This window comes from Pipra filicauda, unplaced genomic scaffold (genome assembly GCF_003945595.2).
Source record: "Pipra filicauda isolate LSUMZ 115617 unplaced genomic scaffold, ASM394559v2 scaffold146_size1912638_pilon, whole genome shotgun sequence".
NCBI lineage: Eukaryota > Metazoa > Chordata > Aves > Passeriformes > Pipridae > Pipra > Pipra filicauda.
The window spans coordinates 552,059-574,924 of record NW_024103951.1 but is presented as its reverse complement, the minus strand read 5'-3'; the positions used below and the strand labels follow the sequence as shown (position 1 = coordinate 574,924).

Sequence of the window (22,866 nt, the reverse complement as noted above, 5' to 3'; positions counted from 1 at the left end):
TAACCAGGATGTGGTTTGTGTTGAAAGATGACAGAGGCTTTAACTGTGTTTTTTAAAATTCCTAATAATACTTGTTCTCCTGTTGTCTTAGGACTCTCTCGCCTTAGGGAAGAGTGAGGAAGAAGCACTAAAACAATTTAAGCAAAAGTTTGATGAAGCACTCCGGGAAAGTTGGACTACTAAAGTGAACTGGATGGCTCACACTGTTAGAAAAGATTACAGATCCTAGAAGACTTCTGCGCTTGCACTAAGCTGAAGGTTAGCTTGATAAGTGTTTTTAGAGGGTATCTGTCCTATGGACCAACAAAACTTCAAGAAGCGTTTGGATAACGCTCTCAGGCTCACAAACAACAAAAACAAATGGACTGAAATAATTCCTGAGTCTTTTGCACTCTGCTTCTGAATGCTTGATTCCAAGACTGTCTCTAGAAACAGTGAACATCCTGGATAATCAGTTCCTGCTGACTTTGCACGCTGAGAGCTACTAGGCATTTTTAAAAATTCTTTGGTACTTTATGGAGGTGTAAATATTTGTTTTTATACGTTAGAGTAATGTACTCTAACATACTCAGGAGGGTTGAAGACCTCTGACAGAACTGTTCTTTGCTTAAAGTTGGGACTTGAAGAGTAAATTTTTTTTTTATATCCTAATCTGGCTAAAAATGACCATATTGTATATATTTTTCATAAGACCTCTGCCCTCCTGGCACAGATGCATTAATTCTACTGTAAATAGCAACCACGGTATCACTGTACTGCAGGGAGCTGCCCCACGTCTCGTGCTGCTGCTGAAGGAAGGGTAGATGTCTGTAGGGTGGGGGGAGGACAGGGACATCTTTGGGAATGATGCAGCATCCAAATGTTCAGGGTTGTGCAATTTTGTTCCTCTGACATAACACACACAAAAGAAGCCCTTCAGAATCAGGAAGGTTAAGCCAATTCCAAACGTGCCTGAGAATCCCTCCTTGTAATGGTCTCCCACTCAGCCTCTGGGGCTTTGCCCTCAACATCTTGAGAGGCACATTTGGTTCAGGTTCAGCAAGAAGCTTCTTACAGCCTTACACTGGAATTTGTATCTCAGATTAGTTGTTCCCTGCAAAATGTACTGACCTATGTAAGGGACATTTTCATTAAATATACTACACAAAGTGATTTTTAGAGCCTACATACCAAAAACCCAGAACACCAATGCGAAGTCACTGATCTTTTCTCACTGTATTTATTAAAAGCTTGCAGTAATGTTGCTTTATGTTGAAGATGGTTGCTGAAGAAACTGGATTTGTTTTAATTTATTTAGTGAGATACCAGGCTTTTAGGTGCTTAAATGGAGAGCAAATTTGTTACGTGCAATAGGGAACTGCTAGTTCAAAGATGTGACATAATGTTTCCGAACATCAGCAAGAGAAATTTTAACTACTGCTTGTTCTCCAAGGGACACTGGTAGCTCTTGATTCTTGTTGACATTTGAAAGAGAATTAAACATATATATTTACCTTTTGACTAAACAGTTCTGCATGGAAATGTTGGTTTACGTAGGAATTTAGGTAAAGGTGCTTTTACTTTGTTGAGAGTGATTTATTTTTGTTGGTTTGAGGTTTCCTTGTTTCTTTTAGAGGTCAAGAACCTAACTGGAGCCAAGGTGGCAGTCTGTATAGGGCTTTGATTCTCTTGTCCCTCGCCCTTTGGGCTCATCTATCTGAAAATCTTCTGCTTCTAGAATATTGTAAAAGTAACAAGTGGTTTGTGGTTTGGTTTTGTTGGGTTTGATTTTTTTTTTAATACAATATAGTAGCATTAAAAGTGCCATTTCCCCTGGGTTTTATATATATATATATATATATATATATATATATATTCTACAGCAGATGGCAGGAAGGCTAAAAAGAAACTACATTGCAGGTGATAACTGAAAAAAGTAATTTCATCCTCGGCTAATTCACAGCATGTAAATTTGCATAAGTAACTGTTCTGGGACACATTGTATTTTTCTGTGAAACAGAGTACTCAGACATCTCTGCTGTGTTGTCTTGTTGAGGGAGACATAACCTTTCCCAGAAGTTTGAGATGAAGTTGGCAAGTTCACCTTGGTGCTTGGTGTGTGTGGTGTCTGAGAGGAGGGAGCGTGATGGCATCCTTATATCCAGAGCTGGAAAGGCAAGTCAGTTCTGTATTCCACCCCAGCCTTCTTGTGGGACTTGGAACAAGTCATTCAAGTCTGTGCCTCAGACTCACTCCTATTGGCAAAACTGGAGGCAGGAGCCTTGACCTCCAGGTGCAGGAACACCTTCCCTCAAGTACCACCAGGATATTGCACAGAATAAAGTTATTTTGTGTTGTGAGGTTTTTTTGGATGTGATTTTTGATGCAGGTTATAAAAGTACTTGAGATAAGCAATAGGATTTCCTCACCATCTTCCTTGAGGAAGGTATTTAGAGATTATTAAGAAATACTACTTCTGCTCAGTATTTGTGTTGGTTAATAGCCCTTGAACGGGCTGTGTTGTGTTTGGTTGTCTTTGCTATGCTTACTCTTGGCAATGAATTAGTAAGAATGGGGAGAGGAAGTTAGAGGCCTGTTAAATGGTCTGGTTTTGTGTTTGGCAGCAGAGACAATGCATTTTCCTCATGTAAATTGATCTTGGTCTTCAAATAGCTGAGAAGATAGCACATCTCAGAGCAAAGCCTTCCAGGCTGACGTCTCAGGGGTGAACCTGACAGGAAGCAGTGTTTATAGGGTCACTGAGGGTAATTTTGTGATACCTTCATGTTAAGCTCTGAGTGGAGTACTGGTTTGCTGAATTGTATTAGCAAATAGATCACCACTTTCTCTGGTTTTCATCATATTTGCTACAGCCTGTGGTATACAGACTTTGATTCAGAAAACGAACAAATAAATAAATAACTGCTTTGTGAAAAGTTGGAAGAGACAGTCTGTCCTTCGCATTTTGTCATCCAAGAGGAAAAGACTGGAATTTTGGCACATCAATCTATTGCTTATTTCTGTACTTACCTCCCAATATCCACCTGCACTATTGAAATGGTAAATCTGTTTGGGCTCAGTGGGATCATATTATTTTAGACCATTTACAGAATTCAGAAGGCATCAAATGGTCAGATTATAATATGAGAGGTTAAAGATGTTTGTAACAGTAAGGAGAAACATCACCTTTTTAAATGTGGAAGCTTTGGAAAGGATATAGCTTTGTGCAGCTGTAGAAAAGAAACATAAGGTACAACTTTGATATCAAACATCTTCAGTTCAGATGGTCTCATGTTATGGTAATTACTTTTCTCCAGATCTACTTCTAGTCTGCTCTGTACATGTCAACTGAAAAAATTACTTTTCTTTCTCAAGGCCTTCATTGTATCTGGCAGAGGAAGAAAGCTACCTAGGCTGCTTTAAAAACCAAAACTGAAATTGGGTATATGCAGTGTATATATTGTATTAATTTATTCTAGTTTTCTTTTGATTGTATGAGTACTTTATGGGTTTGCTTTCTTTACCTTGAATCTTTTGATTTGTGAACAAATGGTGACAACTGCTGCTTTTATATTCCTGCTTGTCCTGTGTTGGATTTCCAGGGAAAGAGTTCCCATGGATTTGCCCCTCACCAGTGGAGTTGCTTCCTTTCCCTTTTATGCTTGTATCAGTTGTGTTGGCAGGGGTCTGTTGATTGTAAAGTCACATTCTAGTGAATGCCTTTGATGGAGCCCATTTGTGTATTTAATATAATAGAGTCCAATATTCCTCTTAAATTTCCTCAAACTATTGGAATCAGATAATTAAGGAGTACAGGCTCTTAATAACTGATATGTCAGGGTACGATCATAGCTTTATTATTTAGGAATGATTTCAAGCCTAAATCTTTTAAATGTGTAATCAGTATTTCTATTATAATTCTTTCACAATATATTGTATTAATATAATTATGTGTCTTGAGCCGGCTTTAAAATCTAAAACTGAAAGCCTGTGCTCACATAACATGTTCCAGTTTTTGGCAAGTTTTCTTGAAATAATTTTAAAAATTACTTGTCTGGCATAAGAGCTGAGGGGGTGGAGCTGTCCTGATGGATGAGTGTCAGTGGGTGCAGCCATAGAGGTGCCAGAGCTCCCTGGCTCTGGGATTTCACCGTTTGCAGGGGCCTGTGGAGTTTTTGGAGACAAATGTGCCTCGTTGTGCCGTGGCTGGGGAGATCAAAGTCAGGCCAAGCTCAAGGTAGTGGCTTTATTGCCTGACCTCAATACCACACACATAAACCTGTGTATGACAGGAACAAACATGGTCTCACAGTACCAGGCAGATCTCTGAAGGAAATTCTGGTAGCCAGCCCAGGAAAAGTGCAGTCATTTAACAGCTACTGAGAAAACAAGTGCCATATTAGCTTGTGCTACCTCAGCACATAATGGAAATGTTGTAGTTGCTCTTCCCAAGCTTGACTTCATGACTGATGGAGGAGAAGAGTGGTGCTTCTGCAGTGCTGATCAGAGAAATGATTTACCATGTTACCAGCTGTCCTTCAAACAGGACAGGAAAACAGCGTTAACTGGGGGGGAAGTGAGGAGAAGAGAAAGTTGCTCCCTAAAATGAGCTGGGTTTGCACATTGCTATTACTTAGATGCCTTTCCAGACTAATAGCCCCTATGAGGAGCTTTGCCGTGTGTCCTCCAGCAAGCCACAAAGGAAATCCCATCAGGCAGATGCTGATAGAACTATCCCCTCTGGAACTCTTGGCTAAAAGCTCAACTATGTCAGCTATTGGAACTGGTTTCACTGTAGTGGACTGTGAGATTTAAAGTAATGCTGCTGTGATGAGCTAGTCCTTCATCCTTTCAGTCTGTCACCTTGCTCTTCCTCAGGTGACTATCTGGAGATGTTTCCTCTGGATTGCTTGATGAAGAGGGATGAGGATGAATAGATATTTCTAAAGTACTGGAGTGGCTTATTCTTGGGAAAGCTGTGAAGGATCACAGCTTAAGAATAGCAGTCACGGGGAAACGTAAAAGGTTAATTCTGGTTTGCCAGGCATTGCTTGGCTTTTATGAAGCAAATGAGCGGAAGCTACAATCAAGCACCATGGAAACATGGTTTCTGAGGGATTAAGGCCCTTGTAGCACAAGGATCTTCTTAAGATCTAATTTCTGGCTTTAGAAGTCTGTGTTTGGACAGGAAGTCTGGGCACTTGCTAGAAGGACACAGAACCAGTGAAGTCTGGGCAGAAGGGTTCATTCCTGGTAGTGGTTCATTCCTATTTGTAAATCCTGCCTCAGGTTTTCTCCTACCTATGGTACCTAATGGGCTTTGCCCTTTGGGCTTTGGACAGCTCAGTCTAGTTTCTGAAATGGTCTCGGTCTCTTGCCTAAGGAGCATTGAGTGTTTGATATTCCATAAAGGGAGCTAAGCAGTATTGTTCAAGATACTCTGGAGCACAGGAATGTTGTATATGTGGCTCTGAATTCCTCCTGTTGAAATTGTTTTCTGAGGAGGTGGAAACAAAACACAAGAATGGATGACATAGCTCAGTCAAAGTACTCCCTAGGGATAGAAAAAAAAATCAGGATTCCAGTCCCCTTACCAAACATTCATTGGAACAAAAATGGAACAGCTCCAAAAGGGGAGCAGGAAGGACACAGAGAGTCCTTAGGAAAAGGATTAATGAAACAAGTCCAGACTTCCCAGCCTGTGTTCTATCTGCTTGGCTAAATAAAAGAACCCTTAATATCAACGGCTATGGGACACTAAGTCTGTTTAGCCTGTTACCAACCAAAGAGTGAGGAATTCATCCTGAATATAGAGTTGGCCAGTTGCCATGGGAGGAAAAGATGTATGCTGCTAAACTTGGGATAACCTATTCCAGAGGCTACTTCCTCCTTTCACCTGTACTCAAGAATTCCAAAAAGATAAGTAGTCTTATGTATGCCTGGACCTTAATGCCACCCACCCCTACCATTGTGTATTGGCATATTTGGCTCCTATTTGGAGCTGCACTACACAGTTTTAAGAATTATAGTTTTGCTTAAAAATTATAGTTTTGGGTTTAAGAACCTGAAGAAATCTTAAATACTTTGAGAGTTGTGATCCTTGTTGCTTCTTTTAAGGCAAGATGCTGAATCATAAGAGAGGTGTTGAAAGCCTGTGAGAGGTCAGAAATTCTATCAGGGTGTTTGGATGTGATCTGCCATCCTCATGGCCTTTAGAAAGCCCCCTTCCCCCATCAAGTGCATACCCGAGTTAGTTAATTTAAAAATAAAATGTTTAATATTCCAGACCACAAACAATACTGAAACATACCAAGGCATTGCAAGTAAGAGTAATGTACCCAGTGTTCTGCATGCAATAGTCACGTCCTTCTTTGCAGCTCAGTGGGATAATCTTGTTTCCTGGAGAGAACAAAGAAAACTGGAGATTATTTCTGAAACAATTCCTTGTCCTTAGTAGCTGAGAAACTTTTAGCTTACAGATCTTTGCTTGCAGGGTGCATGCTGGTTGAATTACTGCCTGTGCATCTGCTGTGTATAGTATGAGCTACAGTATGGCTGGAATTGCTGATGCTGCACAGGCCGGAGACCCAGTGAGCCTGAGGGATCCAAGCTTTAGCATTTGGGATGTGGTTGGGTACTGGCAGGGTACCCACATCAGATCTTTAATCACCCCTCTGCAGTCACAGGTGGGCTGTGGCTCCTCCCCTGTCATAGTGGTCGAGCAGGCTGTGGGCAATGAAGCCACTCTCCGAGTGCAGGGTCTCGCACTTCCGGCAGGTGAGGATCTCGCATTTCGGACACATTTTCCCGGAGTGTGGCTGCCTCAAAGAACAGATTTCCTCCCGTGCTGGCTTCAGCTTCTTGGAGCCTTTCCTGTGTAAACATCTCCTCTTGTCTTCAAAAAGCTGACTTCTTCCCTGAGGGCTACAACAGTCACAAAGAGAGGTGACAAGTTCAGCCTGTGCACTTCCTAGGGCAGCAGAAGCAATTAGTGTGTGATTTATGAACCCTTCCACAGGCTATACCTGTGACACACCAGGAGCAGGTGCAACGTGTGGTCACCTGCAGAAAGCAGGAATGGACAGAAAAAGGGGAGTCTGGCTGTGATGGCAGGACAAACCATTAATTTTAGAACACAGAATGATTAAAGGATTTCCATCATTTAAACAAAACCATAAACCAGTGATGCCAGCTAGCTAGGTAGGATCTTTAATATGCAGCTTTTCTGTGGGTGATTGTGGCACAAGTCTCGTGTGTTTGCATGAAGACAAACTCCATACAGCTCTGTGTATCTGAATTACTGGCATCTGACCTAATAGGCCTCCCCCATACCATCATAAAGGTTCTTTTCCCACTTGTGTGCACTAACAGTGCACACTAATGCTGGCCAGTAGATAAGCCCTATATTGCACTGACCTTGAACAGAGATGGAAGAGCTGAAAGAAAAGGTCTCTTGATCAAATTATATACCATTGTATTTTATATAAAACAGTGCTTCAAAATCAAGCAGCTAACCTACGTAATCCCTTACGAGAGCTCACAAATCAGTGCTGAACTGTAGAAATGATGTGATTTGGCTGTACCACTGTGGGAGTTCTGTAGGCCCTTGTGGCTTGAATGTTTAAAAACTACCGCCATGTAATGTGTCTGTAGAAATATCTCCAGTAAGGTCTGAAGACTGACTCTTTCCATTAATGTGAGAGCACCACGGGAGGAGGTTCCTACATTCCTGTTGAATTTCTTTTTTTTTTTTTTCAAACTGGGGAAGTCCGTATTTATCACTGACACAGAAGGATCAATGTCTGGAAAACATGGTTTTACTGCTTTGCATTTGTCTGCCCCCCTAACGCACGCTTCAGTGAAATTATGAATAACAGAGAATACTCACAGATGTAATTCACTTCTTGGATGTTTGACTATGTTTCTAGTCCAGTTCCTTAGCAGTGCAGCAAGATAAATCCCAAAGCCAAGCCCTTGGTATTAGCTGTGCTGCAATTAGATCAGTCTGAGAGAAAAATGTGGCTCTCAGGTTCATTTCTGGCTAGTGTATTTTAATCTTATGTCGAGCCTGTAACCAGCTGCTGTGGCTATCAAGCTTAATGTAGTTAGCTGAGTAATTGTGGAGACTTGCGTGCACTTCCTCCTAAGACGGTAATTTCATGATAATTATCAAAGACAGACTCTTTGTAGGAGATCTGTAGGGAATGCAGGTCTTGAATGAGAAAAAACAATTTTTGGAAACCCCTCTTGATCTTAGCATGATGCATACACTCAGTTTAATTTGTGTTAAGGAAGAATAATATGAATAATATCAAGTAGAAAGACCCAAAAAGAGAATTTCAAACCCCATATGGATGATTATAATGTCTCAAAACTAATACATGCACAAAGCAGTAAGCTCAAACTCACTTTTCCCTTTGCTTACTTTTGTTGAAAAAGGAATAGTTTTGCGTTGCTTGTCTTTTTGTTTTGTTTTTCCTTTTCTCCTTCTAACTGAACAGTAGTAAGTATAAAGGTACGATTGTAGGAACACAAGCAATAATTATGCTCTGATTCAAGAAACTTAGTAGCACTGACTTTGTTGGACAGTGATTTTTGCTGCTGCCCATACATTGCCCATTACACCCTGGAGTTACAGCTGTCAGTGCAACAAAAACTGCAGCAATGTTACTCCCAGACCAGTGTCCTGGGTTGTCGGGCTGGCGGTGCTAGTGTGTATCTGGAGGAACAGAGATGCTGCCTCTCTGAATCTCTCACTGGAAGCATTGGGAAATGGTTATAAGAGGAACACACAGACACACAAGGTTTGGAGACATTCATTTTGTGTCTACTTCTGCCAGTGACTTCCTAGTTTTTAGGTCAAGTTGTTTAATTAGTCCATAACTGTTTCCTTGTTTGTGAAACAGTTAATACGGCAGAGCTAACAAAAGTGTCTGTGTGGCTCTTCCAGAGCTGCTCTGGAAATACTTACAAAATTTCTTGGTTAAAAATGTTTACAAAATATAATCTAGGATGTACTTACAATTTATTCTTAGGAGACCCAGAGAAAAGGCTCAGTCCAGAAAATCTCTTCTTAAATAGCCGCTCTCGCTTTTTTCGGCTGTGCTTCCCATCTCCTGCGCTTCCTTCCATGAGGTCCCTCTTTTCTTTGTGCCAGCTCATTTTATCTGTCATAACAACACCACTTGCTTAGATGAAAACAGAAGTCTGAGTAGCTTTTCGAAAGCCTCTCCCTTGCTTGTTGTACCTGGCGAAGTCTGGATGTGTTACTCTACCTGCAAAGGGTCCTGGTTACACCGGAGGTTCAGTTGAGATCAGGGAGCAGCTGCTTTCCATCAGATGAAGCAAATACCTGCTCTGAAAAATCCTGCAGACACAAGGTGACTCTGGGTATTCTTGCTCTATTCCACGTAATTATGGAAAGTAGGCTTGGACATTAAACATAATGAATATTTCCCTCTACATGCTCTCCTTCATGATGAAGCTGGTTGCTTAAACCAAGAGCAGAGGCGGCTCGTTTGATAGAAGCGAAGAGCCAGGAGCCAGTGAAACAGCTTTGTGCAGAGAACAGAAGCAGTGAAACAAATGTGAGATGGAACAAACACTGCAAAGCAAAAACCAGAACCCTGAAAAGATGAAGAACCAACTGGGGATTTTAGTTAAGGATTGGAAATTGTTTCCTTTTTCTTTTGATAAAGCAGTTGATTAGGCTGCATTTCCGCGTTGTGATGCTTTGTCTCCAAGAATTATCCCTTTGGCCTCTCTGATTGAATTAGTCTCTCTGTGCTACATTTGATACTTGGTAATTTCATTAACTTTTGGTTGCTTGACTTGGAGGGTCATGTTCACCCCCTCCTATGTCTATTGTCTTGTTCCTGCCTGTTAAAAATATTTTCCACAAATCTTCTGTACAAAATCACACAAAGTTTTTGGGCTTAAAAACAAAATTGACAATCATTTTGAACTTTTCTGCTTTTACTCTTCATCTTTTCTCTCCTTGTATGCTGCTCTCCCCTCAGTCTCTCCCAGCCTTTTAAGTACAGTTCTCCATAACCAGTTCATACCTTAGGACACACACAGGCAAGAGCGACTGAGACTCACTGCACAAATGCTTTGCAGGATCACACCTTGAAACAGTTTTAAGTTGTGTTATAATCATTTACCAAAATTACATGGTAATACACATTAACAAGAAACTGTAAATTCCTTGAAGGAACATAGAGTGACACACCTTGCTACTCAGGCTTGGTCATGAGAGACCCAGTGTTTTAACAGAACCCAGGTAAGTCGGACTTGTATATCCCACAGAAATGGCAGAAAAGACCATTTATGAAAGGAATTACAAACAGTTCACTGACCTGTAAAAGGAAACTGTCACTAAAGTATTACTAAGATGTGAAGGAATAGAAGTTGTGAATGAAAGAAAATTTACACACCTCACAATTACAGACTTTGGGGTTTAATTGGTGACAAAATAATCTGCAAATTCAAGACCCATTTTAGGCATACAGTGGTGCTGAGGTGAAGCTCTGCAGAACAGAACAGTCTGTGTCTAATAAAATCAGCAACTGGGGAGGGAGACATCTACCTTGCTTCTGAGAAGGGAGCTTCAAAGGCTTCTCACTGAAGGGTCTTTCAGTACTGATATGACTTGTCTAAAAGATCAAGAGAAGAAAATGTAACATCGAAAATAAACATGTAAAAATTGGTAACAAAGCACTGAAGATACTCAGATCTTTCTTTAAGCCTTTTAGACAATTTTTGAAAAATTATACTTTGGACATGTACAGTATTTAATTTCTCTTTTAAAGATGAATTTGTCTGGCTATGGGAGTGTAATTAGTTCTAATGATGTGAGGGAAAATCCTTCTATACTTTAACTATCTGTTTAAAAGTGTTGCCAAATCAGATCTGAATACCCAGTATTTGAATAATTGATTTATTTGCTTTACTTTTCTTCTCTGCTTAAATCTTGTGAAACTTGACTACCATTGCTTTCTATCTACCAACCAATTGTTCTCACCTTTCTTATCTAGCACTAATGGAGTTGTTTTGTTAATGACTCTTTAAAAAGGGGATTGTACTTGCACATCTGGGAGAAAATATGTTTCCTTCAGATGAAGATCATATATCAGCAATGGACAACATTTTCAGGAACCTCATTGTTGTATCTGTAGGTTATCTTTAGTTCATTATAAGCAAGGTGTAGTACCTGCAAGACTTGAGATGCCAAAACTGATCTGCACAGATGCTGGTTGTTGATGGCTTTCATTTCTGGATGTCTTGAGCCGTATATTGATGGCCTGAAACTGCCTTCATAGATAAAATTTGACTTCAGGACAAAATATGAATTATGAATGGGGTAAAAAAACCAACAGCAACAGTTTACAAAAGACTGATTGTTTTCCCTACCCAAGACTGGCAGGCTGAAGATGCAGGAAACTCTCTTCCAAAAGCAGAGCGTTTCCATGGCCATCCCTCCAACTGTCGCAGCCGTGATTCAGCTGTTGTCCTCTGGAGTAAAAGTACCAAACAGAATAAGAGGTAAAATCTTTGTGGCAGGGGCTGTCATGCAAAGACACAGAGTAAAAGATGCCAGACAGGAAAGGATGTCTGGAGAGAGGAAATTACGTGAATAGCAACTTGGGGAGAATTTCTTGGTGTCCGCACGATGCGGCTTTTCTGATCCACTTGCGTGTCTTAAATGAATTTTCAGCTGTTGGAACTAATTCTGATCATATTATTTTGCCACCACAGGGTGTCTCTGCATGTCTTCTTTCACCAAAGGCTTTGGTAGCCTTTAATGGCAGTCTGTGAGCTCAAGAAAATGTAGGGCTAAAGGAAAATGTCCCCCAGTTTAGCTGTGAATTTTCTTCAGGATCGCGATCTTGGATTGGAGTGGTGATGCCTTCATTAGCTGGTAGGAAATTCTTCTTTAGCAGCCACAGTCCAGTGATGTTATTTAATTTGGTTTTGAGAACTCTCCTGTATCACATCAGAGAAAGCTGTGGCCATATGCTGTGGTACACTGTTCCAACTTCAGCTCATTCTGCACTCTTTTCACAAGGTTTGAGGTATTATTCCTGTACTGACACGTTTCTATTAATTTTTAATTTTTCTGACTGCCATTTCACCTTTATGCTCATGGGTGTATTTTCTGCTCCCCTTCAATCAGGATAAAGCTGGCATGAAGTCAGCATAGACACTGTATCATGTGCTCTGGATAGTTTGTATAATAAAACATTTTAATAAGTTGGGTTTGGAGTCTTCCAGGGGATTTTTTTTGAGTCTTTTGAGCTTTGGTCTGGCATCGATACTTGTTCCACCCTCCACATAACAACATGAAGTGATAGCACAGAAGGGGCAGGAAGGTCTAGATAGTAGGTCCTTCTGTCCCAGAGGCTCCTGGCCTCACAGCCTTGCATGACTTTTCACTTCCTCAGTATGTGAGTGTGGTTTGGGTTTGAAGACTGGTAGCAGGTGGTACCTGTACTCAGTGTATGCCTATGTGTGGGTGTTGGTGTGGCTGTGTGCTACAGGGGTATCAGATAAATGTATCTTTGTCTAGGATATCTGAAAAGTAAACCATCCTCGTGAGGAAAGATTGTGGAGGAATACCAGATGAGAAGTGCTGAGCTAAATAATCTGTGGATGGATAAAGCTTAAAGCTTGTCATGAATCTTTTGACTGTTGTCAGGGCATATCAATTGGTTGAAACTCCATCTTTACATAGAGAAAATCCACTTTGATTTTTTTTTTTTTTTTACTTCCATCAGAAAAAGCTTCTCAGGGCCAGGCTATTATGACTGCAACATGTGAGCATGCCCTTAGTGATGTGGTCAAATGTAGACAACTAAGGCTCAAAGTGACATTTATTCATTCATGCAAATGATTACCTTCATTAGAAGAGACAAACTCACCCTGCAGTGGCCGCAGGTATGATGAGTCTTTAATGCCGTGAGGAAGCTCTCAGGCAGCAGAGGGAGAGGGGAGAGAGGTTCCTGTGACTAAGTCGCTCTGAAGAGTTCCACCATTCCCCCAAAGGTTTGGATCCCCTTCAGAGCTGACAGCCAAGGGCTTGCATCTGAGGCTGTGACAGCATCTGAACCTGGATTTAGGCAATAGCTGAGTGTCCTAAGGTCTGGGCTGTGTACCACCACTGTGGGTGTTGTCACATTCCTTGGTTACTTTCTCCATGAAAATATTCAACTGATTGATACAAAGTTTAGAAATTGGGACTGATGCGTTCCTCATCCCTAGTACCTGTGCCTTTGCCTGTTACTTTGAGGAACAATTCACCTTTTCTTTGACTCCCGCATCAAAAAACACAGATTTTATCTGATGACACTTGTACTTTATCTCCAAAAGGCACTTCGAAATCTGAGGTCTTACTTACAAAAGCTTCTCTGTGTTCTGGGTAAGCCCTTGCCTTACCCAGATACCTGGGTTTAACAGCTTGTGCTATCTGTCACTGACATTGATGGAAAGGCAGTGACAGGTAAGGTATCTTTTTACAAGCAAAATGGAGGAAGTTATCACTGGGGACAATGATGTTAAGTGCCACTTCTTGAAAACCTGTCTTCTTCCTTGACCTCTGTTTAGACTATACAATGGCTTTGGTTTGAATGTAAAGGAGCACGTTCTGCTTCAGAAGAAGTTTTGTGCTGTACAAGGGTGTGGGACATGCAAGGGAAGTGCTGATGGTAATGAAGGAGTTTCAAGGGTGAGATTGGATGCCTGGGCTTAGGTTGAGTGTGAGGTGAACTTAAAGCCAGGAGCACAGAGACTCGGCAACTGCTGTACTTCATCTGAGACACAACCATTTCACAATCAGTGGCTGATCCAGTAGCTTCTCTGTCTCTGGGTTTGCTCTGTGTTGTGGGTAGGCATTATAATCCTGACAGCTTGCCTTTTTTCATTCACGAGTACTCACCCATGACAGCATGGATTGAACAGCAATACCTTTTGTGCTTCTCTTCCTTTTTTTTTTTCCCTCTCTCGCTCTCTTCCCTCCCCCGCCCTTTCTTTCTAGAAAAGAGAGGGAGACAGAAGGTGGTTGCAGAAAGACACAAACGTTTTCACCGAAATCCCCCCAGGCGTCCTGGCTGGACTGAGCCCCGCTCCGGTGACCACACCCAGCCAGACGCTGCCTGCTCCGCACGGGGAGGAGGCGGGATGTGGCAGGAGCTGGAGGCTCCGTTCGCGTTCGTCACTCCAGGACTTTCTCCTGGCTGGCGTGAGGGTGGGGAGGGGGTACCTCCGTGCCTTGCCTCTATTTCCTACCCTGTGATAAGGCGCAGGCATGCTCAGTAGCCGGTGCCTACCCCTCCTATCTCAGCAACAGTGCCTACAACAGTAGGAGAGCGTTGGCAGCAGGCGCGGAGCCGGAAAGCCATCTTTGCTGGAGAGGGAGGCAGCAGACCCCGCTCGGCCCCTCGCCATGTGAGTACCGGGGGCCGCGCCCGCCCCGCCGGGACCGGCCCCTGGCCCGGGGCTCGGAGGGACGGGGAGCTGCCCTGTTGCTTCCGCAGGGCGTCGGTCCGCGTCGGGGTGTGCGGCGGGGTGGGGTGAGGGGATGGGCACAGGGATGGAAGGTGGGGAGCTGCCGGAGCCCCGCGGCCGGCACCGTGAGGAGGGTGCGGGCGCTGGGAAGGGCTCGCAGGGCGGGGGCTCGGCGGCAGCACCAGCCGGGTCTGGCGTGCCTGCTGCTGCTGCTGGTGACCGGCGAGCGCTCAGAGGGCTCGCACTGCTGCTTAGCCAGCTGCCAGGCAGCAGCGGAGAGGTTTATTGACACGTTTCCAGCTCGGATTAATACTGAAAAGGAAACGCTGGGCCAAGATCCTCAACAGGTTCAAGTCAGGATTGTTCAATAGCGTGAGTCACACTCGGAGGTGCTGCTCCACAGCAAATGGGTCCTGTCTGCTTTCACTGTTCAATGAAATGTTCTCTCAAATGCTGGCTATCTGATAAGTTCAGCCTCAGCATCTCCAGTACCAATGGCTTCCTGTCAGCAGTGGTTGATAGTAATATGTTCCTTCTTGTTTGCATCTCTCCGAATAGCTCTTCCAAGTCTTTACATTTAGCATTAACGAAAGCATTAACGTTCTATGGTAGGCAGTGATGAAACCCCCAAAGTCAATTCTGAAACCAGAAGTGTGCTGAGGTAAGTAGGAATTGATCAGACCCCTCTTCACTCACAAAAGGATTCAGGCAGCTAAATGCATCATTTTACTATTGTCTCAATTCATTCTCAGTGACTCTTAAGGGACAGCCAGAGAAGATGTCTAAACCAGTCATTTGTGCTGGTATTGGGTGATCTTTGAAGAACTGGAGCTTGGTTGATGCAAAGAAGGTGAGGAGTGCAGTCTTGGCAGTCTGTGATTAAATTACTTTTAAAATATTTCCAATGACCAACTGTTTTTCATGAAGCATTTTCAAAATAAAGTCTACAATCACATATTCTGAAATGTTGGCTTTTTTCTTTAATGCTATTTCCTGTATAATATCTCAGATAATAAGCTTTTGTCCGTGATGCCCAAAGTATTTCCAAAGCAAGGAACTCCTTGGAAGTAAAAAAAATTTCTATGTAATAGAAGAATCCTTATATAAACACTGAAGTCTATCTAGTAAATCCAGTTCATTGTAACCTCCTGTTGCCTAGCTGTGTTTAGGCTGAGCCAGGTGATGACTTCAAATACTTTTATCTATATGTGAGCTGTTCTTCAACGATTAATATGAGTTTGCTGTTGCAGTTCAATACAATTTAAGCTGTTCTGACACTAAGCAATAATTGAGGTAATGTTTAATGTAATGTGTGCATGTTTCAATCTTGGTGTAAATAGGTATTTGTGATAGCATTTGTAAATGAAGCAGAATGGACGATGCTAATATAACTCGGTCATGTTTCTTCTGTAGGAGATTTGCATCAGACTTCTGACAAAAGTTAGAGGAAAAAGGGAAAGCAGTTTTTGTCTAATTTGGCAATATGGAATTTCAGTTTGATAATCAAAAGAAAGCCAAGACAAATAACTAGCTTGTCATTGGCAGCGTCAGTCGGCTTCTGTTTCATTGCCTTATACTGTAATGAAAACTTTTCTTTGAACATCTATCTGCATGAATATCATGTCCTAGTAGCTTCTGAGCTACTGATGAACAACAGAGATAAGTGTGTGTTAGCTACCAGCTTGTAGCAGCAGCAACAGTTGTAGTTTACTGACTATAAGAGCTGGTTGCTAGTGAGCACCAAATGCTCTGCAGAGGTTACTCTGCTGTTACACCTGTAAGAGTATCGGGCTCCTCGTGTGCCTGTACAGCCGTGCACGTGAGACACGTGTACGGTGTCTTCAGCTGGTGTGAACTGCTGCTCATAAAGATCTTCTTCACTGGGTCAAATGCCAGCTCCATCTATCCCGTGTCCTGTCCCTTAAAGCAGCTTGCAGGGAGTGCTCAGGGAAGAGTACAGTGGGTATGCAGTTGTATTCCCAGAATACTTTCCCAGTTTCCAACAATTTAAGGCTTGGCAATGTCTGAACTTGAGGAGAGTTCTTTGTATTTCATGACTCCTGATGAGTTTTGTTCTTTCAGTAAGGTGTTTAGTTGCTTGGTTTGCAGTGTCCTGGAGCAAGGAGCTCCACAACTGGACTGTACAGGGTGTGCAAGCGGCTTCCTGTTGGTTTGGAGCTGGCAGGTAATAGGTTCCTTCTGATCCTACTCTTGTGTTGGAAACCAGAGAAAAGTGTTCCTTATTCACCATGTTTTCTGTGATTCATGGTTGTGTTGTGTATCACTCCAGCAGACCTGCCTGAGTTACATCAGGTGGGAATCTGTCCCTATGGCCTCTATCACAGTGAGTACAGTCCAGGGCAGGTGAGATACATTCAGGTTACAGATAACCTTCACTTTTGTGCAGGCACAGAGAGGAAACTGTGACATCAAAAGGTTGAATGACAGGAGAAGGATATAAAAGGGATTTAAAGCAAGAACGGAGAAGGGTTGCACCTTGCTAGTGCAGCTGAGAAAATTGTTCCAGGTGTAAGGAAGAGCACACAAACTTATTTGGAGGAGATGTGAAGAGCAGTGAAGGAGATGAGAACAAAATGGTGCTCAAAGTTGAGGTGCTTATAGGATTTGTTCCTCCCTGGAAAACAGACCAACAGCAGCAGGTGAAGTATATGGTTTTGTTTTTTTTACAATAGTCACAACTCAATAGGTAATTATATATAATAGTAGCTCACAGCATCATGTCATCTGTTGTTTACAGACAGGTCAGTGACCAGACAGCAGGGTGCTTTTGATTACATTAATCCAATACAAATGTGCTCTATTGCAGGGTACAACTTTTGTGAGACAAGCAGCAAAGCAAAGCACCTGGCTCTCCCTGGGGCAAAATTGTATCTCATTCCTCGGGTAGCAGTTAGAGCTTCCTAAAAAAAAATCCTTCTGCCTGTTTTAGAGCAGCAAGGGGTACATCCTGGAGGGGATGGATGGGATTTAAATGGTTCCAGCAATAGTAATGAATCTGTTCTTATTGAATGTCTATTCAGTTTCTCAGAGAAGAATGTCATGGCTATGGTCTCCTGCTGTTAGTAGAGCAGTACTTAGCCCTGCTTTTGTGGGCATAATTTCATAAAACTTGACAAAATCTCCCTGCCCTTCTCTTGTACTGATCAGCAGAGACAAACCAACTCAGTGCAGTACTCTACACAGTCCTGATCCACTGCTTTTAGGGAGTTTAAGTGGCTTACAGAAGTGCATGCAGCTAGTGCATGTCCTAGGAAAGTCTAACAAGCATGAAATGGAGGGATAAATTTTCTAAGTGGTGCAGCTGTTCCGTGCTGTAGGTGCCTGTGTTCCCTTAGAAATATGTTTCCCAAGAGCTCTGTAAATCCATGGTGGCAGGAAGATTTGAGTCCACTGGAGCTCTGGGGCTTTTACACGTGGCAGGCACCTGCCTCAGACCCAGCCAAGCTAAGTTCAATATTGACATGTGCTGACATTCTGCCTCCTCCCTGCAGTCAGCCGGAGGGACCCAGGGTTTGAGAGTCTTTTAATATTGGTTTACACAACCATAGCTAGGAAGGAGTGGGTTGTTCTTCTCGTTTAAGGGACGTAATGGAGCTCATAGCGAAAATAATCAGGCTGTACTCAGGGCTGTGTACATGAGAAGAGGATGCTGAGAAGGGGAAGGCACCCAATTTTCAGCATGGTTCCATTTGGACTCTTGTTTGCTGGTTCTAAGGCTAACAGCTCTTGAGGTAAGAGCCTTGAAGTAAGGGCATTGGGAATAGGAGCTGCTTTTAATCTGCTGCTTTGAGACATTACCAGAGGGGTGTTTGTGTTTTGTTCATTGTTTGCTTCCCTTGCCTTGCTCTCTTCTGGCATCATGCAGACACAGATCATCTTCATGTATTGCTTTAAAAATAAATGCTTCAAGCTCCCATGAAGTGTTATTCCTGATACACTCAACTTGCCATTTGAAATAAGGGTGGCCCAAGTAGGTCGTGAATCTTTTGGATGCTTGGGTGATGAATGTTTGAAAGTGTAGAGATCAAACTGAATGGTGTCTTGAGGACCTCAGTGAAGAAAGTAATCTCAGAATGGGAGCAACTGAGAATTATATGTGACAAGTACACATGTTCTCCAAAACAGGCTAATGTGAGGTAGATGAAACCCAAATATATTTAGTTTGGTGGTCCCTTCCTTGTGAATTAGCTCTCATTTGTTCTGCCATGCACCAGGCATTGTTCCTGTTGACTTACAGGCATTTTACATAGATAGTTCCAGCTGTGGAGGACACTTAAAGTGGCTGCACTAGAAGGTGAATTGGTCTGCCAAAGGAACATATCCCCTTTTTAGGTGCTATTTACATAATTAAATACTAATTATTCCTCAAAAATTAGGCCACAGAGCCATGTTTGTGTGCACGTGTGTGTACAGGATGTTCCCAGTGTGAACAGGCAGGGACGGCTCTTCTGCCACCATTTGTAGGGTGCAGAACACATGGAAGATGCTCCTTGGCAGCTTTAGCCAAATGTTTACAGTGCTCTGGAAGGGGCAGGACAGACTGTCCCAAATAAGTTCAAATTGACTGAACTGTTCGTTTTAAGCAATTACGACTCAGAATATTCTCTCCCCTACGTCACTCGGTGTTCTCTGCTGTCATTATTCATAGAAATTACCTGCAATTAACTGGGCTGGAGTTTTTTAGTGATGCAGTTCTCTTTTTTCCCGAGGTCTGTGCTTGAGCCCTTTAAACTCTTTTCCATTATTCACTGAAGAGCTATCAAATGATTGCAAGGCTTTTTTTTTTTAACTGCTCAGTTATGACAACCGTATGTTTTTTCAGTGTAAAGAAGTAACTCATTGAAATAGGGCTGTCTGTACATTTGCCAGTAAGTCTTTTGTCAGTTGCAATTGTGTTGTAGCTTCTGTACTGGGTGAAATAATGAGAATGGAAGTTCCTGACCAAATGATCTGAATTATGTGATCCAGTTCCATGATCTTTTCTGATGAAAAATCTAATGAGAAACATAAAAATTTTTATATTTCACAATAAATGAGATAAAAATTTAATTTGTCTGGTTTTTAACTTACACCCAGACTCCGTATCACAGGGTCAATGGAGAACTCTTCTAGAAATTAGAGTTTTTCCTATGAACACCTTTTAGAAGATAAAAGCCACATTATGGCAGGAGTTGTGGTTTGTTTGTGTTTTTTTTTTTTAAAGTACCTTCTGATCTTTTGCAGTGCACTGCCAATGTAAAACAGTAAATGTATGGGAATGGTTTCCAGTATATGATCACTGCATATTTGGAAGCACCAGAGAGCTGACAGTTTGTATTTATGAGGAGTCAGTGCTGTGAACTTCACTGAAGGTTTTAGTATTATGCAATATGTCATTACTGTGCCGAATTGAAATGGCCTTTGCAAGTAGCTGGAGACAGAATCAGAAGTGCTGGGTGGTAGGAACACACCAGAGACTGTGATGTGTCCTGCTTCATCCAATGGTGTCCTTGTGCTGGAGTCTAAGTAGGCAAGCAAGTGTCCATAGAGTTTCCAAAACTCCTTACAGGGTCTGTGAAAGAGCTGAAGAGAGGAAATGCACAGCAGCAAGTGTGGTACTGAACTGTTCTTAGTCCCTGATACTGGATAGGTGCTGATTTTCTTTTAAGATGCTTACACAAGATTCAGATGGGAATTTATATATTGACCTTTTAAAATTTTAATTGGAAATTTAAATTTGAAAAATGAACAGTATTAAAAATGCAGTCATTGTAGCAAAAAGGTTTTTCTTATTTCCTATTCTGGATGGAGGAAAATGTGTTATGTTACAAAATTATCAAAAGGTTTCTTTGCATTGTAGGAAATAAAGTTGCAAAATTTGGTTTGAAATAACTTCTTTAAGGACTGTAGTGCATGTGTTCAGGAGAAATATTTTGCAGACTGTTTTGGGAGATACAGAAAAATCTGGCTGGATGATGTCCTAAGCAAGTTCATCTAATGGGCTCTGCTTTGAACAGATGGTTGCACTAGATGATCTCCAGAGGTTGCTTCCAACCTCAGTGCTTCTTTGATTCTATTTGAAAAGGTCAGTCCAAATTGAATATGTTCAAGCTAATTAAACTAACATTTGGCTCTTTCCCAAACATTCAAGATATTGATGTTTCATCCATGACAACTTGGTAGCATTTTGATTTTCAACCTGTTGGCAGTGGATGCCACAGAAATACCTCTAATAGAAGGGGAAAACATATAGCATTCAGGAAGGGAGGAAATGTGGGAGCTTAAAAAAACATAGATCACTGGAATGCATTATTAAATTTGGCTTAAATGCAAAAGTTCATGTTCCTCCCACAGAGAACAAAACCCAGGTTCCCTGCAAGTGAGCTTTCTCATCTTTCATCTTCAATGCCATCTGCTCTAGCTTGGTGTCAGCTCCCATCTCCCTACATCATGTCTTGCAAGAGCTTGGTAGCTTGGAAAAAGCTATTGTTCGGTTCCCCTGTAAATGCTGCCTCAGTAGTGCAGTGATCATTTTAGTAAAATTATGTATGCCTATATCAAGGTAAGGTGTTCAGGTCCATAACAGAGGAGAAGGAAGTCTCACTGTTGTGTGCAGCACAGAATAGGAATCGCTTGCAGCAGGCAAGGTTAGCAAGGAGTGATGTGCTGGCCAAGGCAGGAGTTGTGACCCACTGCTACAGAGCTGTGGCTTTTGCAGCTGAGTTTGTAACTTCTGGAAATGGTGAGTTTAATACCTGGTTTATCCACTGAAACAGTGGCTGTTGGATCAGCACAAAGGACTGTGTTGCATCAGGGCATGGCTGCCGAGGTGGATCCTGGTCTGTGGAGCTGTGCAGGAGCTCACTCAGCAGAGTAGGCTCCCTATATCCATGCTGGTAACAGGTTCCTCTTGTTTCTGGGCTGTCAGAAGCAGAATGGATCCTAAGCTCAGCATCTTCCCTGCCTCTCCACATCTCCTTCCTCATACTAGATTTCATGTACCTCTGGAGGAGAGGTGAGGAGCAAGTTTTCCCAGTGGGCCGTGCAAACTCCAGTTCTTGCTGGAATCAATCTCTGAACCTGCAAAATGAGCGATCCACCCAAAGTCCTTAGCTCCACTGAAATGTGGTTGCCTATGTAAGAGCAAGTGTGCACCAGTGAAGGAAAGGACTTGGGAACTGGCTCCCTAGGCTTCTCGGTATCTTCTCTGCACACACAGAAAGGCAGGGGAGCTGGCTCTGGGATATGGGGCATGTTGTAATGCACTCATTGCCTTTTTAGACACCAACGGCCTGGATCGTGCGATGTGTCAGTGTTTTAGAAACATAAGGGTCCTGATAAAGCTTTCCTAGAAACTATGAAAATCAGTAATTATCCCTAAACCCACTTGTTATCTACTTCAAGAGGTTAATGGTTAGAAATTGCATTTGTTCATTTGAATTCACATACAAAAATAACTCCTCTTTATCATGCTAGTGAATCTGGCCCTACGCAAGGCCTTAATTACAGTGTGCTGCAGTAAGGCAAAGGGCACTGCTGCTTGAAAGAACAAACCTGATCTGCTCTTACCCACCAGCTGTCGGCACGGAGTATTGTATGGGTGTTCTTGAGATTATTTTGGAGTTTACAGGGGAATTCTAAGCCTGTACATTTCTTATTGCTCTCAGACATCCTGAACCACATTGAAAGAAAGAGGCGAAACTCTCTCATGCCCTCTCTCTCCTTCTCTGTCCCTCACTCTTTTAGGTTGATCTGTGGGAAGTCTTCCTGAACTCCAGCTATGTTTGCTGATAGCTCTGATAGAGAACAGTTCCCCCTTCTCTTCCCTTCATGTGTCTCCAGTAGTATCCATTTCCAGTGTATGCACAGAGAGAGTACCTGCACCCAGTACCTGTTACCCATGGTGGCAGTTCAGGTGGGGAAAGGGGAAGGGAAGCAAAGGAATGAAGAGCTTTAATCAACAGCAGCAAAAACATCACAAGTGCACTGAGTGACAGAACAGCCCTTCCAGAAAGTTCTGGGTATCGAGTTGTTTCCTACACTTCAAAAGCTGACTGAGATTTGATGATGACTTATAGCCCACCAGCTTACCAAGAATTTCAAGGCAGAATTCTCTGAGCTGGTGTCAGCACTGTGGTTGAAAGACTTTCTGCTGATTGGGATCTGGGGAGAGCTCAGCTTGAGAGTGGGTACTGCCAGGATGAATCAGCAGATATCTTCCTGGAAGCAATCAAGTCTGGATATCCCAAGTGTTTAGCAGAGATCCCACCAGGCTATAAAAATCTGTTTGTGAAACGTTTGACTTCTTCTTTCCAGCAGGGAGCTGTACAGTCATTCCCTGACAGCTGAGATGTTTTCTCCCACACATACATGAAGATCACAGTG

General features: G+C 42.4%; 2 protein-coding genes and 1 long non-coding RNA gene across 7 annotated transcripts in view; 2 read left to right on the top strand and 1 right to left on the bottom strand.

Moving 5' to 3' along the window:
• Positions 1 to 12,236, top strand: part of PIK3CB (phosphatidylinositol-4,5-bisphosphate 3-kinase catalytic subunit beta) — an 83,918-nt gene extending 71,682 nt beyond the window's left edge. For all 5 annotated transcript variants that reach the window (XM_027729327.2, XM_039378767.1, XM_027729324.2 and 2 more), the window contains one exon: positions 92 to 12,236. In XM_027729327.2, the coding sequence (XP_027585128.1) occupies positions 92 to 229 (138 nt within the window). In that variant the 3' untranslated portion in view covers positions 230 to 12,236. The remainder of the gene's footprint in view (positions 1 to 91) is intronic.
• On the bottom strand, positions 6,234 to 22,558 carry LOC120322718. Its single transcript, XR_005562573.1, has 2 exons — positions 9,002 to 22,558; positions 6,234 to 6,903 (listed from the first exon to the last, which is right to left on the bottom strand). It is a non-coding gene; the product is annotated as an uncharacterized LOC120322718 (long non-coding RNA).
• Positions 14,139 to 22,866, top strand: part of LOC113992227 (vesicle-associated membrane protein 2-like) — a 43,938-nt gene continuing 35,210 nt past the window's right edge. The window contains exon 1 of the mRNA XM_027729330.2: positions 14,139 to 14,421. Coding sequence (XP_027585131.1) covers positions 14,420 to 14,421 — 2 coding nt within the window. The 5' untranslated portion in view covers positions 14,139 to 14,419. The remainder of the gene's footprint in view (positions 14,422 to 22,866) is intronic.